The sequence below is a fragment of the Engraulis encrasicolus genome, chromosome 14, assembly GCF_034702125.1.
Source record: "Engraulis encrasicolus isolate BLACKSEA-1 chromosome 14, IST_EnEncr_1.0, whole genome shotgun sequence".
NCBI classification, from domain to species: Eukaryota; Metazoa; Chordata; class Actinopteri; order Clupeiformes; family Engraulidae; genus Engraulis; species Engraulis encrasicolus.
Genome location: NC_085870.1, coordinates 45614389 through 45633057, shown reverse-complemented (window position 1 = coordinate 45633057; position 18669 = coordinate 45614389). Strand labels below are relative to the sequence as shown.

At 39.9% G+C, this 18669-nt stretch overlaps 2 protein-coding genes across 2 annotated transcripts; one reads left to right on the top strand and one right to left on the bottom strand.

Annotated features, from left to right (window-relative positions):
• Positions 1–6647: 6647 nt before the first annotated feature.
• On the bottom strand, positions 6648–8214 carry LOC134463483 (olfactory receptor class A-like protein 4). The gene is made up of 2 exons (XM_063216681.1): positions 7979–8214; positions 6648–7688 (listed from the first exon to the last, which is right to left on the bottom strand). The coding sequence occupies exons 1-2, from the start codon at positions 8063–8065 to the stop codon at positions 6648–6650; spliced, it is 1128 nt and encodes a 375-aa protein (XP_063072751.1). The 5' UTR covers positions 8066–8214.
• A 7489-nt stretch (positions 8215–15703) lies between these two features.
• fndc10 (fibronectin type III domain containing 10) lies at positions 15704–17676 on the top strand. Its single transcript, XM_063216680.1, has 2 exons — positions 15704–15751; positions 15970–17676. Exon 2 carries the CDS (start codon positions 16200–16202, stop codon positions 17445–17447), a length of 1248 nt encoding a protein of 415 aa, XP_063072750.1. The 5' UTR covers positions 15704–15751; positions 15970–16199; the 3' UTR covers positions 17448–17676.
• Positions 17677–18669: the final 993 nt, after the last annotated feature.

Below are 18669 nucleotides of genomic sequence, written 5' to 3'. Positions count from 1 at the left end.
CTACGCCAAATGTAACCAAGTGGAACTTTAGATGTTAATTTTCCTAAAACAATGACTCATCAATATTGATAATTGTAATTGCACGACTACGCCACTGGGGAAATTTCGCCACCCAGAGTATACCTTGACTCCAATGACACCAAGGCACAACAGGTTCGGATAAACGTAGACAGAGACGTGTACTTCTTGTTTCAAAATAAAAATCTTTTCTTTATTAACATATATTTAAAATAAGAAAATGAACATACATTAAAACTCCTGCACCGCCTAAAACAAAAAAGGGACAGGATTGTGCAGAGGGGGGAGGTCTGAGGTTCCTATGGTAGAACTCAACCAGACGATCAGTGCAGGTAACCCGTGTCTACAATATTCCTATTTACACATATGCGCATAGGCATAGGCTACCACGGCAAGCAAGTGATTCAATCAGTTAGTCTTTCCACTGCAAGCAAGTGATTCAATCAGTAAGTCTTTCCACGTCAAGCAAGTGATTTAAACAGCAAGTCTTTCCACTGCAAGCAAGTGATTCAATCAGTAAGTCTTTACACCGCAAAGGTTGACTATACAGTCTGTGGAGCAGGGACGTGCACAGGAATTTCAAAGGGCAGTTGCTCTAACCTGAAGAAAGGGCAACCCCCCCCCCCCAAACAAAAAAAAACAAAAAAAACCCATCAACAATGAGCGGCCTTCAGAATTTTTTAGGAAACTGCACCATGGGTATTATTATTTTTAGTAGTAGTAGTAGAAGTAGTATATTATTGTCATAATTATTAATATTATTTTATTGTATAGTATCTTGAATGCGTACCATATGATATAACATGCTAGTTTTTAAACATGTAGGCCTACCTATTAATCATATCAGAGATGATCAGCCTTATGCCCACCTGCCCTAAATGTCTCCTGATCCACATTTCCTCATGTGTGGTATGTGGCTGCCCCTAAATTAAATGAAATTATGAGAAAAAGCCTTGATAGTTTTTAAACCTGTAACTTATCAGTCACAGAGATGATCAGTCTTATGCCTACCTGCCCTATGTGCAGAGGTCTGTGGCTCTGAGTCATCCTCATCTTAAATGAAATGAAATGATGAGTAAATTAATAGGCTAAATATGAAGATGCTTAATCAATTAACCCACTGTCATCTTTATAATCCTTGTAGCAGCCAAAGTAGACTTTAAGTTATAATAAATGGAAATAGTTTAAAAATGGTTAAAAGATCATTTCATTTGAATTTGAAATTTCGTTAATATGCATATTCCATGATTAAAATGATGAATATTATATAGGAAAGCTAAAACAATAAGAATTCACAGGTTTAGGTCATTTGTTGGGTCTTTTGTAGCCTATATTAAAAATGTGTACTGTCGCTTTAAGAATTGACGAGCCGGCTTTCATTCAGATTGCAAAGAACCGTGGCGTGGGAGCGACCAGTTCTTATCTGTTGCTCTGAAGCCCCGAGCTTCTCGCATTACTTTATAACCTTTTATTTTCATTACAGATATTTTAGTTAGTTCATGCACATTTTGTAGGCCTATGTCTTGAGAAGAACAGTAAACGCCAGTTATCATGTGGAGTGTATTTATTTCAATTACATGGACATTGACAGTGGAAACAGTAGCCTATCTTTGGGTCGGAGAATATATCAGGGTATAAAAGCACTTTCCAAGCGGTCTCACCAAGATCAAACCTCTACAATCCTGAAAAAGATTCTCTGCCTCACCTGCACCTGTTCATTTTTTTTTCGCAGCCAACTCTGCAGAGATGTGCTTCATTTAGCTAGCCTACCCCCTTAAGTTCTCTCTTGCTTGATAAAACGACATGTCATCTGCACGTTTCTTAGTTGAGTTAGCCTTCCACAAAACAACCTGAGCCATATAAAACGTTGACAATGACTGCAAGCTAGCTGGCTGTCGTTTTTCCCCAATATCTGAACGTGGCACACCGGCTGTCAGATTAAAGTCCTAAACTCGACATCGGCTTTAAGAGGCATTAATTGTGGTCATGTAGTGTAATACTGTGTAGTCTGCTATGTTTCCAGCTCACCTCAGGCCGCCAGGGCAGTCGCTCTACTCCCACAACATCTTCGACATATTTTGCGTCTCTGCCCTGGTCGCATCGCATGCATGCTTGCTCCCCCCTCCCTCCCATGTAGAGCTGCGCGTGCCCCCCCAACGCGCATGCTGCCCCTCCCTTTGCCTATCTCTCGAGGTGCAGGTGAATCTGAATTTGAAAACTTTATTTAGGAAGCTTCAATCAAAAGTACGAATTGCAAAGCAAATCAGTTGAAACATGAAATCTTAGCCTATTTTTCCGAGGCATATCTACAGCTGGCTGTCGGGTTTTTTTTTTTTTTTGCTACCTAAACGTGGCGCTGGCTGGCTGTCAGATGTATGATAACGAAAAGTTCTAAACTCAACATTGTTGATAATAGAGAGGTTGATTGTGAGCATATTTTGTACCCTAATATGTAGACTGTGTGTAGGGCTCTAGCCGACATCCAGGCATCTTCAAAATCTTTCGTGTCTCTTATAGGCGCTCAAGCGCCTGTCGCGTGCCCCTCCCCACCGGAGTTGTTGCGTAGGCCTAGAACTACCTCACATCGCTCGTGCCCATTCTCGACGGGTCTGATGAATTTGTATGACTGACTTAAGTCTTTATTGTACAAAACTTCAATCAAAATTATGAATTATAAAGAAATCAAATGATATTGAAATATGAAATTATAATTGCCAAATTATTTTCCCCTCCCTTGGAAGGGCAATATCAGCCAATGTGGGCAAAAGGGCCGTTGCTCGGGCACCGTGGGCAACTATGCTCTGCACGTGCCTGCTGTGGAGCAGTACAGGGTTAGGTACCTTGGGCACCTCAACCATTATTTTTGGTCTTTTATTAGTTTATTTATGACAAAACAGTGAGAGATTTTGTCAGGAAACATGTGGGGGAGAGATATGGGGTAGGTTGGGCAAAGGACCCAGTCTGGAATCGAACCCAAGTCGCTGGCGCATAGCAGCTCAGTGCCCTACCGTTAGAGCCACGGTAGGGCCAAGGGTACCTCAACCATGGAGTGCGATAGGGAGTGCTATAGGGTGGGATTTTCACCGGCAACCATCTAATCTAAAGCTCATCCGCACAACCGTGAGGACATGGCTTCATACAGTATATGGCAAGACTGAGATTCAATACATGTCCTCAAAGGTCAAAGGTCACATAGTGATGCAAAAGGCAGCCACTGTGACAAGCATGTTTCAGTGTTTAGTTTAGGGAAAGGTTTAGGTCTATGAAACCTGGCTCTATGTGTCATGATGTGACGCAAAAGGGTGACCTTTGGTGTCATTTCTTGAGGCTTGTTCATAAATGTACCTTTGGCGGCATGTATTACAGTATATTGATGCAATATTGTCCAGCATAAATACCTCTTTGATTCATTGATTGTAAATCTCTCTGTCTCTGTCTCTGTCTCTCTCTCTCTCTCTCTCTCTCTCTCTCTCTCTCTCTCTCTCTCTCTCTCTCTCTCTCTCTCTCTCTCTCTCTCTCTCTCTCTCTCTCTCTTCATTTATAGGTGATCCTAGCCCTGATCATGCTGTTTGTCAGCTCTTGGGGCACCAGCATGATTTCTGTAAACTACTTTAATTACAGCAGTGGTCCATCCACAGAGTATCTGCAGGTGATTGCTCACACTTTGTCAGCACTGCATTCATTGCTCTCTCTCCAATTGTTCTAGCAGTTGGACACAGGCACGTCAGAGGCGTGCTGAGGGCTTGTCTGGTTAACTTAACAAAGCCTCTGGACATTATTGCAAAAAGGTGAAGTGACTATGATCACTGAAACAAAACAAACACTTAAAAGTGGTCACATACTGTCCAATCAAATATGTTGTGGTGAACCATGTTATAAGGAAGCAAGAGATTTATATCAGGTTTTTTAAAATTGCATAATTTGTTCACTGTTTCATGTGTGATGCAATTAAATCACTTGAATATCAACTGGCAAATACTTAGTAGGCTACATATTCACCTTCTCAAGACCCCATCTAAGTTTTAAGGTCAAATATTAATTTATTATGAATGTTTCGTTTATATCTTTGAAGACGGCCTACACTGAGGCCAATCATGTGATCTTGTGAACTAGGCCTATATAACAAAAAAAAAAAGCTTTATTCTGAAGACGACAGAGGGAGCCTTGGATTTCCTGCATTCTTTACTATACATGTCCAATGTTGTTTGGGATAGACTCCAATGTTGTTTGGGATTAAGATTATTTCTTAATTATCCATGTAAAAGACTGATCTCTTAATTTGGAGGGTTTTACCCCCCAACACACACACACACACACACACACACACACACACACACACACACACACACACACCATCCTCTCCTTACTTTTGGCCACATGGGAGTGTTAATTAGCTAACTACTAAATGCCAACGATGCACATTTCTCCTCCAACAGCGGATGATGATTAATTAATCTCTGGTGTGTCCCTCTAATGTGCATGCTCATGGTAATCGCCTAGGGTTGCCAACTGTCAACTTCATTACGGCAGGGGGTCCTCCCATGAAAATGTTGTATATCTTAGATATAATTTCCTGCATTTTAACACATTTTAAAGTCCCGTGTCCCATTTCAGCTCAATACAGAACCCATACTTTTACTTATAAATACGGGACGATTCCATATTTCAAGGGACGGTTGGCAACCCTAGAGGAGATCTCCTGCCTGCTTGGATTTCAAATGAGAAGCCGAGCTGGGTGGTGATAAGTCATCCATGGTCCAGTGATACATATATATATATATATACAGTAATTATATGATTCATATGATATAATGTACTGTATGATGTCATATATAATAGAAACTGATAAGATATGACATGTTATGATATGATAAGGCAGGATATGCATGACTTACTGTATGCATGACAAGTCCGCACACTCATATAAAACACAATAAGGTAGTATTTAAGTAGCGATAGTAATAAGTGTAGTATTAATTAATAAAGTGTTTTGAAACTATCAGCAGAAGTACTGAAACAATTTTCACATAGTACATTTACAAGTCTGCCGTGCCATTTTTGTACAGTTCAAAGGCTACACACAATTTATTTACAGCACAGGTCATACATACACACAACATGATTAACTAGAAGCACTCAGAGAGCGCAGACCTCCGCCACGGAAGCTGCTTGATACATTTGACTATGTCACACCCTTAGTCTTTCTGCCTTCTTTTTGTATAGCACCCGCAATTCAATTCCTGGTCACTAGGGGGCGTTTAGATGGTGAAGAATCTTTTGAAAAGTCCTGGTTCCGGTTCGTGATCCGGATCACCACCAGAATTTAATCACTTGTTCCTTGGGTCATTACTATCAACTCCACAAAGTTTCATTCAAATCAGTTGCTTAGTTTTTGAGTTATCCTACTGACAGAATCTTTTAAAAAGTCCTGGTTCCGGTTCGTGATCCGGATCACCACCAAAATTGAATCACTTGTTCCTTGGGTCATTATCAACAAACCCACGTCCAAAACCGTTGATTAGTTTTTGAGTTATGCCGCTGACAAACAGACAGACAGACAGACAGACAGACAAACAGACCAACGTGACCGAAAACATTACTTCCTTGGCGGAGGTAACTAATTCCATTAGATCCACTATATCAAATTAATTTAAAGGTTACATTTCATAGTGAATTCCATTTCATTCCATGTTGTAAAGTCATGTCAGAGGCTTTCATCTACCATCTGTTCGTTCGTCCTGTTTATTTTTCATCAAACCTTCCATCTTCCAGACTATTCCGCCTTTAAAGCAGTACAAAAATGTGATGTTATTTCAACGCTTAGAGAGTGCTCTGGGACCAAATAATCTAACAACGTTAAATCGACTCTCTCAGTGTTGAATCAACACTGCAAAATGTGCTGTGTATGTGCATTAATCATCACCTACTATCGTAGCCTATACCAGCAACATGATGGCTGTCATCAGGCCTGCCTCTGCCGAGGCGGTGACATTTTCTCTGTGTGTAGTGTAGGCCTACCCGCAGTGCAGTGCAGTGCAGTGCTACTTTCCTCCCTGACGACGCCTCCCGCTGTGGGCGCTGTTGAATGTCATCATGTCACACTGAATACTCTGAGCTATTTTTTTTTTTGCCTGACATATTACGCCACCACCACAAAATGAGCTGTGATAACAAAATGCTCCCACATACAGTAAGGCTACAAACTGACACAGAATGACATGGAAAAAGCTGTTAAAATACATCATGTACATAGGCTATTGCATGAATGCATATCGAATGCATATAGAATATGTTGTATTTTGTAGCGAAGTGGTTCAGAAAATACAGACTTAGTACAGATTTACACTTCACCTGCTGCATAGTGTATGTCTGCCTGTGACCTCACACAGAAAACATAATGAATAAACTGTGCAATAAAGGTGCTAAATGTACCTGTTTTTTTAATTGTTTGCATTTTTGTGTTGTTTTGAGTTGTGATTTGTGGAAAAACTACAGAATGAAAGCATGTTACTCTAAATTGATTGAGATTGCAATTCATGTAGGCTACTATGTACAATACATACAGCATACCCAGACATAACACACGTACACACACACAAACAAATAGACACTTGACTGTATTAGTCTTTCTAGGTATTACCAAGCGCTTCCACCTTGATGACCCGTCTGTCTCTCTGGCTCTTGGTCAGCTCAGTTTGTCTAGTGACACTCATGTCAGACACCGGCGCCTCCTCCTTAGCTCCCCCTTTCGCGTTGCACTTGGCCCTGTCCACCCAGCCCAGTATCATCCCCGTGATCCGCCTCCGCAGCTTCCCGTGGCCCAGGGCCACCACCATGGGGCTGAAGCCCACGAAGAGCGACGCGGAGAAGTGAGACACCGTTAGCAGTCCCTCCGCATGGTGCCCGCCGTCATGGTTGTAGTAGGTCACCGCTGCCACCTGCAGCGCCCAGCACACCACGAACAGAGAGACCAGTGCCATGATGACGCCGCCGGCCTTGCGTTCGCTAGCCGCGTGCCTACCCAGCTCCCCCTGCTGCTGCTGGTTGTGCTGAGGCTGCCCATCTCCACCGCCACCCATGGCTGTCACGGAGCGGATGTGGCGCGCCAGCGTGTGGAGCGTCGCCAGGTTGGTGCCCATCATCAGCACCAGCGGCGCCACCTCGTTGAGCGCCAGCGAGGCAGAGGCGAAGGCCGACCCCTGCTCGGCGGTGGGGAACTCCCAGACGCAGCCCAGCAGCGGGCGCGTGGTGCAGCTGATCACCATCAGCTCCACGGTGGCGTTGCCGTGCACGTGCGTGGTGTAGACCAGCGCGGGCAGCGAGAAGGCCAGGTTGACGCCCCACACCAGCGCCAGGGCCGCCCACACCTGCCGGCGCTCGCGCCGCTGCGCCAGGGGCCCCACCATCACGCGCTGGCGCCGCAGCTTGAGGCAGTGGAAGGCGCTGAGGGCCAGCGTGACCCAGCAGCCCACCGCGCGCCACCACACCCACAGCAGCATGAAGAGACGGCACCAGCCCGGCGCCAGCGTGACCTCCAGGCCCAGGTCGGAGATGAAGATGGGCACGGTGCGGAAGAGCGAGGTCAGCAGGTTGGCCATGGACAGGTTGACCAGGATGACGTCCGACGACGGCAGGTGTCGAGAAGAGCTCCCTGTGGCCGACTCGAACACCTGGGGACGGAGATGGGATATTCGGTGCCAGTGACATGCACACACACACACACACACACACGCACACGCACACATTTAGGTAAAAACACTGTAAGTGTCTTAGTCCATTAACCATCCCTAGGCAAGAGTAAAATACAATTTGTGCTCAAATATCTGGAAGTGTAGTGAGAGAAAAATGGAAATGCAGAACGCATATGCAATCCAATGAACCAATGTGCAGATGAGCTGCTGATACTGATCCCTTAAGAACATCAGCATTTTGTTGTTTGCCGGCTATCTAACTCACTCACCACATAGATGACCAGAATGTTCCCGATGATCCCTGAGAAGACCAGAAGACCAAATAAGATGGCATCTACCGTGAGCACCTCAGACATATCTCCATGAAGACCAGAAGTCCAAATAAGATGGCTTCTAACGTTAGCACCTCAGACATGTCTGAGTCTCCATCAGTTGGTCTGGTTTGACTCTCTGCCAGCCATACTCCGCTGGCGTAATGCGCTGAAGGACAGCTCACCTCACTTTGCAATCTTTTATAGCCTCATTGGAAAAACAGCTAATTAATCACATATGAATGCCTCTCACATCTATGTTGGCGCGTTTCATTGTTGCTGATTGAGAGGCTCTTCTTGGCCATTGACGATCACCACATAATCTGTTGCACGGCAACAATTTCTGTCCATTGCTTATGTGTTCCAGACTGATGCAGTGGTTCCAGTGAGAGCATGCCGCACAACTCAGCACTGGTTGTAGTAGCCCACAGTGTTCAATGTGGAGCATACAGTATAAAACAGTCCTAGTAGGCCCAGGTCAAAAAAATGTGTACTTAAGTGTACTTTAAATATATTTAATTTTCTGAAAGTATATTTTAAGTACACTCTATTTATCAAGTACAGTACTTAAGTATGGTATTTAAAAATATACTTATAGTTTAGTGTATTTTAAATATATTTTAAAATAATTTGTATTATTAAAGTTATGTACTTAAATATAGTTTTATAAAATATACTGTTAGTGTATTGTATTTTAAATGTATTTTAAGTATATTTGTATTTTAAAAGTAATGTGCTAAGTGTAGTATTGTCAAATATACTATTAGTGTATTATATTTTAAGTGTATTTCAAGTATATTTGTATTTTAAAAGTAATGTGCTAAAGTGTAGCATTATAAAGTATACTATTAGTGTATTACACTTTAAGTGTATTTTAAGTATCTTTGTATTTTAAAAGTTATATACTTAAGTGTAGTATTATAAAATACACTATTAGTGTATAGTATTTAAATGTATTGTAAGTACATTTGTATTTTAAAAGTAATGTGCTTAAGTGTAGTATTGTCAAATATACTATTAGTATATTGTATTTTAAGTCTATTTTAAGTACATTTGTATTTTAAAAGTAATGTGCTAAAGTGTAGCATTATACAGTGTACTATTAGTGTATTATATGTTAAGTGTATTTTAAATATCTTTGTATTTTAAAAGTTATGTACTTAAGTGTAGTATTATAAAATACACTATTAGTGTATTGTATTTAAATGTATTGTAAGTACATTTGTATTTTAAAAGTAATGTGCTAAAGTGTAGTATTATGATATATACTATTAGTATATTCTATTTAAATGTATTTTAAGTACATTTGTATTTTAAAAGTAATGTGCTAAAGTGTAGCATTATACAGTATACTGTTAGTGTATTATATTTTAAGTGTATTTTAAGTATCTTTGTATTTTAAAAGTCATGTACTTCAGTGTAGTATTATGATATATACTATTAGTATATTCTATTTAAATGTATTTTAAGTACATTTGTATTTTAAAAGTAATGTGCTAAAGTGTAGCATTATAAAGTATACTATTAGTGTATTATATTTTAAGTGTATTTTAAGTATCTTTGTATTTTAAAAGCTATGTACTTAAGTGTAGTATTATAAAATACACTATTAGTGTATTGTATTTAAATGTATTGTAAGTACATTTGTATTTTTAAAGTAATGTGCTTAAGTGTGGTACTGTTAAATATACTATTAGTATATTCAATTTTAAGTCTATTTTAAGTACATTTGTATTTTAAAAGTAATGTGTTAAAGTATAGTATTATAAAATACACTATTAGTGTATTGTATTTAAGTGTATTTTAAGTGTATTTGTATTTTGAAAGTAATGTGCTAAAGTGTGGTATTAGAAAATATACTATTAGTGTATTGCATTTTAAGTGTATTTTAAGTTTATTTGTATTTCTAAAGTAATGTGCTAAAGTGTGGTATTAAAAAATATACTATTAGTGTATTGTAATTTAAGTGTAGTTTAAGTGTATTTGTATTTTTAAAGTAATGTGCTAAAGTTTGGTATTAGAAAGAATATTTGAAACGTACTTTAAGTTAAGTATGGTTTTAGTATATTAAGTACACTTGTACAAAGTTTGATTTTAGTACCAAAAAGTCAACTTAAAATGTGTTAAAGCTCTACTTAATTATATTTCAAGTGTATTTAAGTATACTATAAGTTGTCCCAAAATAACACAACTTAAGTATGTACTTCTGCAGCATGCTATAAAGTGCTTTCTTATGACCTTGAATTAGATTTGTAGCATACTTCAAATAGTTACACTTAACCACATGTTAAAGTACACATTAAACATCTTTTAAAGTGAATTAGTAAGTATATTTAAAATGTACTTACAGTTAAGTATGATTTTAGCATATTAAGTACACTTCTGCAAAGATTGATTTTAGTACCAAAACGTCAGCTTAAAATGTGTTAAAGCTCTACTTAATCATACTTCAAGTGTATTTAAGTATACTATAAGTTGTCCCAAAATAACATTCTTTAAATACACACTTTTGAAGTATATTTTAAATACAAAAATACATACTTATTAAGTATATTAAGTACATTTTGTTTCACCTGGGTACTTTTTTTAACCATCATTTTAGTGTATTTTAACCTAGGCTTATTTATTCATTATGCTTTGTAACATTAAATAACCTTCCACCTTCCATTTTGTTAATGTATTTTCATGGTAAAAACACCATATTGAAGAGCACAAACAGATCTTAAAAAGGCATGTAAGGCCTTACCTATTACACTTTTAAGCACAATACTGAAGTCTGTACTTAAGTTGTGTTATTAGTGTATTAAGTGCACTTTAAGTGTACTTTTTGGTGCACAAATTAAACATGTAAAAGTGTCTTTAATTCGATAAAAGCATACCACCACCAATGATTTCTAAGTATTATTATTAAATATATAAAAGTATACTTAAAGTGTACTACTCAAGACTATTACTTCAAGAACGTAATTGTGCCTGTTGAAGAACAGGTAGTTGTGGTCTAGTGGTTAGAGTGCAGGTCTGTGGTTCAGTGAGTTGTGGGTTCAAATCCTGGTTGAGGCAGAGGTTGTTGTCTGAAGTGAAGGTGAAAGGAAGGTTCATGTGAATGGCTGATGGTTGTGAACAAGACAATGTACAATGGAAATGAGCAATTCGAGATTACATTAATGTTTTTTTCATATACTTTTGAAATATATTTAAAGTGTACTTAAAATAAATATATTTGAAATGTGCTTAAAGTAAAATCTACTTGTAGTATACTTAAAATACATTTAGAGTCAATACACTTAAAATGTACTTAAAGACCTTGAAATAGATTTGTAGTATACTTAAAATACACTAAACTGCATGCTAAAGTACAAAATAAACATATTTTAAAGTGAATTAGTAAGTATGTTTGAAATGTACTTAAGTTAAGTATGATTTTAGTATATTAAGTACACTTGTACAAAGTTTGATTTTAGTACAAAAAAGTCAACTTAAAATGTGATTAAGCTCTACTTAATTATATTTCAAGTGCATTTAAGTATACTATAAGTTGTCCCAAAATAACACAACTTAAGTATGTACTTCTGCAGTATACTATAAAGTACTTTCTCATGACATTGAAATAGATTTCTAATGTACTTAAAATGCACTTATCCGCATGCTAAAGTTCACATTAAACACATTTTAATGTGACTTGGTTAGTATACTTATAATGTACTAAAAGTTAAATATATTTTTAGTATATTAAGTACACTTGTACAAAGTTTAATTTTAGTACAAAAAGTCAACTTAAAATGTGATTAAGCTCTACTTAATTATATTTCAAGTGCATTTAAGTATACTATAAGTTGTCCCAAAATAACACAACTTAAGTATGTACTTCTGCAGTATACTATAAAGTACTTTCTCATGACATTGAAATAGATTTCTAATGTACTTAAAATGCACTTATCCGCATGCTAAAGTTCACATTAAACACATTTTAATGTGACTTGGTTAGTATACTTATAATGTACTAAAAGTTAAATATATTTTTAGTATATTAAGTACACTTGTACAAAGTTTAATTTTAGTACAAAAAAGTCAACTTAAAATGTGATTAAGCTCTACTTAATTATATTTCAAGTGTATTTAAGTATACTATAAGTTGTCCCAAAATAACACAACTTAAGTATGTACTTAAGCAGTTTAATTTTAGTACAAAAAAGTCAACTTAAAATGTGTTTAAGCTCTACTTAATTATATTTCAAGTACATTTAAGTATACTATAAGTTGTCCCAAAATAACATTCTTTAAATACACACTTTTGAAGTACACTTTAAATACAATAAAACGTACTTATTAAGTATATATTAAGTACACTTTTTTTTTACTTGGGAGCCTATTAAAATATATCAAAATTAAGACATTGGCTCAAAGTTAACGAACATTAGCTAATCATTGCTGTAGGACATGCATCTAAATTAAATGCTTTTATTCTGTAAGGTTTCAAGCCAAGGTGACAAGATTTTGAAAAGGCCTCATTTTAACCAGTGACCAAGAGTTGATCTTATTTCTACGTATTCCACACATGTTACTTCTATGTATTTTTTGGAAATTTGAAATAATCAAATAGTGCACTTTCCAACAGAATTAGCAAAGTGAATAAAAAAAATAAAAAATAAAAAATTCCCACATTGTGTAAATCAGTGTTTCCTGAACAGGGGGTTCATGTACCACTAGGCTAGGCTTATCAAGTCAAGTCAAAGTTTATTTGTAATGCACTTTTAAAACAACATGAGCAGCTGACCAAAGTGCTAACAGGAAGGCCTACGTAAAGACTTGAAACAACATGGAGCAACACAGACAAAGGGACATGAAGACACACATAAAAACACACACACAAAAATAAAATTTTAAAAAGCACAAGCATTCGTACAAGATACGGTGTAGCTAAAACAATACACCAAGAGAAGTCATGATCAATAAAGGGTATATATCAAAGTAAACTAAAAGAAATATCAGGGATCACACAGGAATGTCAATACATAATAAGGGTAAAAGACAATAAATACATAAATAAATAAATAAATAAATAAATAAATAAATAAATACATAAATAAATAAATAAATAAATAAATAAATAAATAAATAAGTGAAAAAAGGTCCAGTTGAGATTAAAAGACAAGAACTGGGATCAAGGAGAAACAAAAGTCTGGGCATAAAAGTGGGTCTTAAGAACTGTTTTAAAAACAGCTAAGGAGGGAGCCAGGCGAATGTGAAGAGGGAGCTTGTTCCACAGTTTAGGACCAACAACTGCAAAGGCCCGATCCCCTCTACTGAGCGGGTCACCACTTGACACATTTTGTCGGCAGACCTAACTGCCCTGGAGTGATTCTGAATAGTTAAAAGATCAGCTAGGTAGGGGGGTGCCAGACCGTGTAGGGCTTTAAAAACAGATAAAAGAATCTTAAAATTTATCCTGCATCATATGAGGAGCCAGTGGAGGGCAGCAGCAAGTACAGGAGTGATATGCTCCCGCCTACGTGTCTTGGTGAGGAGCATTTTGAACAAGTTGTAGCCGAGTGAGAGAGGCGGAGCTTATGCCGGCATAAAGGGCGTTGCAGTAGTCTAAGCGGGAGGTGACAAAAGCATGGAAAACATTTTCAAAATTTTTAAAAGATAAAAAAGGCTTGGCCTTGGATAAAAACCTTAGTTGATAAAAACTGGATCTTACGACCATGTTGATTTGTCTAGCCATTTTAGGATAGGATCAAGGGTCACACCAAGGGTTTTTTTTGCCTTATCTTTGACATAGGGTCCAAGAGGGCCCAGGTCAATAGGTGGGCCAGGGGAAGTATTGGGCCGAAGCACTAAAACTTCAGTTTTACTTTCATTAAAATTTAGAAAATTAAGAGCCATCCAATCCCATGCTTATGGGTTTGCAATGCAGGGGTACAGGGAAAATGGAATAACTAATGTATGGAGGATAGTGACATTGGGGTAGAGGTATGAGATAAGCTGTAGAGAATGAGTGAAGGGGTACTTTACTTATGGCATTACAAAAAGGCTTAGGGGGTACGCGAGACAAAAAAAGGGGTTGGGAAACAGTGCTGTACATGACTCAGTTTACAGTGTGTACAGTAATAAAAAACCCCAGATCCAGATGAGATGATGTAACAAATGAGGACATGGAGGAGGAAAAAAAATGTCCAGAGTGTTCTAGGACACGGCCTCAAGAGACTGCCAGTGGTGGCGCCAACCTAAAAAACCCTTAAATAATGCCTACACACATTTCAGCAGAGGGAGGGAGAGGACAAAACGCTGCACTTCACAGAACGCTGCATTTCACTTAACTGACTCGATTCAGAAAAAAAGGGGTTTTGAAGCTAATGCTTGTAAAGCAAAATGTCACTGTTGCTTTTAAGTCATCATTCCATTAAAAATAGACATAACAGGACCCATAATATGTCATTCACTCAATTGTCTTACTGTAAGCATAATCTCTTTTCAGGCCCAAAATCTTTTTGTTCTTGCAATACTGTACACTTTAAAAGTGGCAGTCTTTTTTATCTGTTAGCAGCTAGCTCAGTTATTGGCGAGTGAACTAATGAATGGAACCAGGGCCACTGACAGTTTTGGCCGAAATACCCCCTCCAATACATACAATTTAATAAAGACCCAATTCTGGGCCCCCTCTCCCTGGGCCTGGGACACTGATCCCTTTGTTCCCCCTGTTGGCTTCCGAACCCTGAATGGAAGCTAGGCATTGTATAGCTCTTTCCCGCAGGGACTTATTAGACACTGCCTCTGCTTCCACTGAGTCAGCATGTTTGTGTTGGTGCTAGCGTTTCATGACACATCACTTTGGTCCTCAGTGCATGGTGATCTCTAGCCTGTGTTTTTGTTTGTGGATGCCTGCTTTGCTGACCTGATGGGCTCAGAGGGACTGAGATAATTAATTATCAGATTAATACACAGAAACACAACATGGCAAATGTAAAAAAAAAGTCTGTGAGACACTAGGATAAATATAGGCCTGAAATTGTTTTTTTTTTTTAATTAACCTAATACACTTTTGTTGATGTGCGGACTAGGGAGTAAAAGTGGTGTAAATTCTGTGGAAATCTGTTCTGTAAGATTTGTGTGTCTTTTTTAATACTACATTTAAAATCTATGTAAAATCCTCCTCTGCTATTAATTAAGGTCACAGGAGAAGTGAATGACCTTCTCATCAGTGCCTGATAGAGATAACCTTCATGGAGGCCTAATTGACGTGCGGGGTCGCAAGAAAACCACATGGGGTCGCTGCATACCATACATTTAAGAACTAAGCAAGTTCACAGTTGAGGAAATCATTGTAGCCTATTTGATAGTATTTCATAACATATTTAAAACTTAATCAGTATTTAAATAACTAAGTAAATATATAAGTAAATATATAAATGAATGAATAAATACATAAATAAATGAATTAATAAATAAATCCTAGTTATGGTGCGCGCGCGGAACACCGTGCCAAGGTGCGGGATAGGGTAGCTGCCTACGCTACGACGCACAGCTTTTAGTGGGGCAGTTGGACCTCAGCCTGCTGTATGGAAGGAGCAGGTAACATGAGTGGGAACTACTAGCCCACAACATGACTCATGATGTCCTTGACTGAAGATGACTTCAAACATCCTGACACTTCAGCTCTCATCCTCCTCCTCTCTCAAGACAGGAAAACACACATCAGAGCATCCAGGGCGCAAGAATCAGACGCGACAAGTAAGGCGCGCACACAGTTGATTGTTTCTGTCGCTTTGTCTGCTATGTTAATATTTTGATTAGCATATGAAGCGATGTCTAGCTACCTTCTTTTTGGTGTAATGGTCCTAACCGTGACATATTTTGCGCCTGAAATGAGCTTAAATGTTAAGACCTAATTTTGAAAACTGTTCTCGATCTTTAATCTGCCTCATCCCGGCTTGGTGTTCCATTTTCAGGTCACCCTGGTCCCTCGTGGCACAGCATAGCCTAATTCAAGCAAGATTTGGATTTTTGTTTATTTATTTTTGTCATTGACGTGCCTGTAGGCTAGAGATGTGTTATGGCAGCCAAGGAGGTGTGCCTTGCCTTCCCTCTGTTTTCGGCTTGCCATCGGTTGTGACGGCTCTGTCGACCATTTCTCAACATCGCATGCCGTCATTATAGTCTATTGAAGAAGGGCTGCACTATGACAAGCCTCCCGACATTGGCACTCACATCCTCTCTCCCATTTCTTCTGCTGTTTGTGACCCATGCGGGCGCATCCCTCCGCGGCTGGAAGCCGCCCTCGTCCACTGGATCATCGCTCCCTTCCTCGGATGAGGGAGGCGTGAGCCGCGCATCTCCGCTGTCCAAAGTGGACCACAATAATGACAACAACCGTAGTGGTGGCGCCAGCAATCAACAGCAGGGATTCTTAAACACAGACACTGTCACGATTTTACCAAAGCCACCACAGGACAGCAGCCTTAGCCATACAATTGCAAACACTAACTACAACTCTGGCAGCCTCAGCAGCATCACTACCAATGCCCCCACCAAGAGGTTTAAACCACCACCACCACCAGCAGCTCATGTGCGGGGCATCTCTAGCGAAGTGGGCACCATGTGTGCCTATCGTCTCCTGGAGCAGGGCAGCACGGAGCAACTCTGCTTCCGCCAGACTCAGCGCCACTTCCCCTGCCCCAGTGCCGACTGCCAGAGAGTCAAGTCCCCGGGGGGGCACCTGGTCGCCAACATGTTCACCAATGGCAGCGTGCTGATTCAGTGGACGGTCCGGGACACTTGGCTGGTGGCAGGCAGACGGGTGCAGCAGAGTGTGGCGGCAGAGCAGCAGAGGACCCTGCACCGTGCCCATCGCACTGCCCAGGAGGCTCCTACGGCCAAGGGCATTGAGCCAGAGGAACAGGAGCAGGAGCTGGAGGGGGCGTCTGTTACTACAACCAACACCATCCAGCCGAGTGTCCCAGACCACGAAGGAGGAGGAGGAGGAGAGGGAGGTGAGGGAGGGCGAAGGAGGTACAGCCGACGCCATGGCCATGGCGGCTTCAAACTCAGCTGCTGGTGGAATGGCAGTTACACCCAGTTCGAGTGCACGGGAGTCCAGCTGGGCTCCAGCTGCAGAGATTACATGCTGAACGAGCTGCACGACAATGTGCCCTACCGCATCTGCCTCCAGCCCCTGGAGGCCGTGTACCAGGGACAGGGACAGGGCCAGGGGTCGGCCCTCGCTGGTGGTGGTGGGGACGACTGTGTGGAGTTCAGCATCTCCCCCACAGGGATGCAGGACATTGTGATCGCCATGACGACGGTGGGAGGAGCCATCTGCGTGATGCTGGTCATCATTTGTCTGCTGGTGGCCTACATCACCGAGAACATCATGAGCCCCACCTCGCACACACACACACACACGCACCTGGCACACACACGGCGCTAGCATGGCTTCATATCACACACACACTCACACACACGCACGTACTGTACGACACATATGACGACACAAACATATGACATTTCCACACATGGTAGTGTGATAATTTCACGTTCACACACTCATCACCATAACATCATTACACAAGCATACACACACATGCACACACACGCGCACACACACACACACACAGCATACAGTATGACACAGGACGACACAAACATATGAAGTCTCCTCAGATGCCAGTGTCATGTTTTCACGTTCTCACCACCAGAATATCATTACACACACACACACACACACACACACACACACACACACACACACACACACACACACACACACACACACACACACACACACACACACACACACACTCCAGGGGCGGACAGGACACTTTCCCCTGGGTTCAGGGCCCTCCAGTATTGTTGGTGGGGGCCCTATTTGCCCTTGGTCGACCGCATGGAGGGCCCTGTCATTGTTTTGGACTAGGCTCCACACACACACACACACACACACACACACACACACACACACACACACACACACACACACACACACACATGACAGCATCAGTATGTCTTCACAGCTACACAACGCCAACATACATACAATACACTCAAATACAAAATACTCACACTCATGCCACTATCACTTGCCAGCCGCAGAAACAGGAAAACAGTATTGTGAGTGAGTCACACACACACACACACTGACATACACATGCAAATTCACAAATCCTATAACTTACACTGTTCTTCGGAAAGAAATGATATTGCTCAGCAGGCAAGGAATTATTGCATGTCACATACTCCACGACGTTAATAATAATGTCAAAATCATAAGACTATAATGTCCTCTTGCCTTGAAAGATGAACGTAAAATGCATTTGAAGTATACAGTGTAATTATCAGTATTCAGGATTTCTGAATTTCTTCTCTTCTCAATAATGTAGAAAAAAATATTGATTTAAGTAATTAAGAAAAACGCATAACGTATTTGACACATAGGCTAATACTTATGGACCTACCTTTGTTCTCAGACTTTGCTGCACTGACCTTTATGGCAAGAAAATTATTTGTAATAAAATGAACACTGAGAATCTTTACAGACATCACTAGCCTACTTCAGTTGTCAAAGGGAAAGCTGTGCTTTTTCCTAAAAAAAAAAGAAAGAAAGAAAAAGCCATTGATGCAATGGGTATTTGTATATTGTCAATGTTTATAAT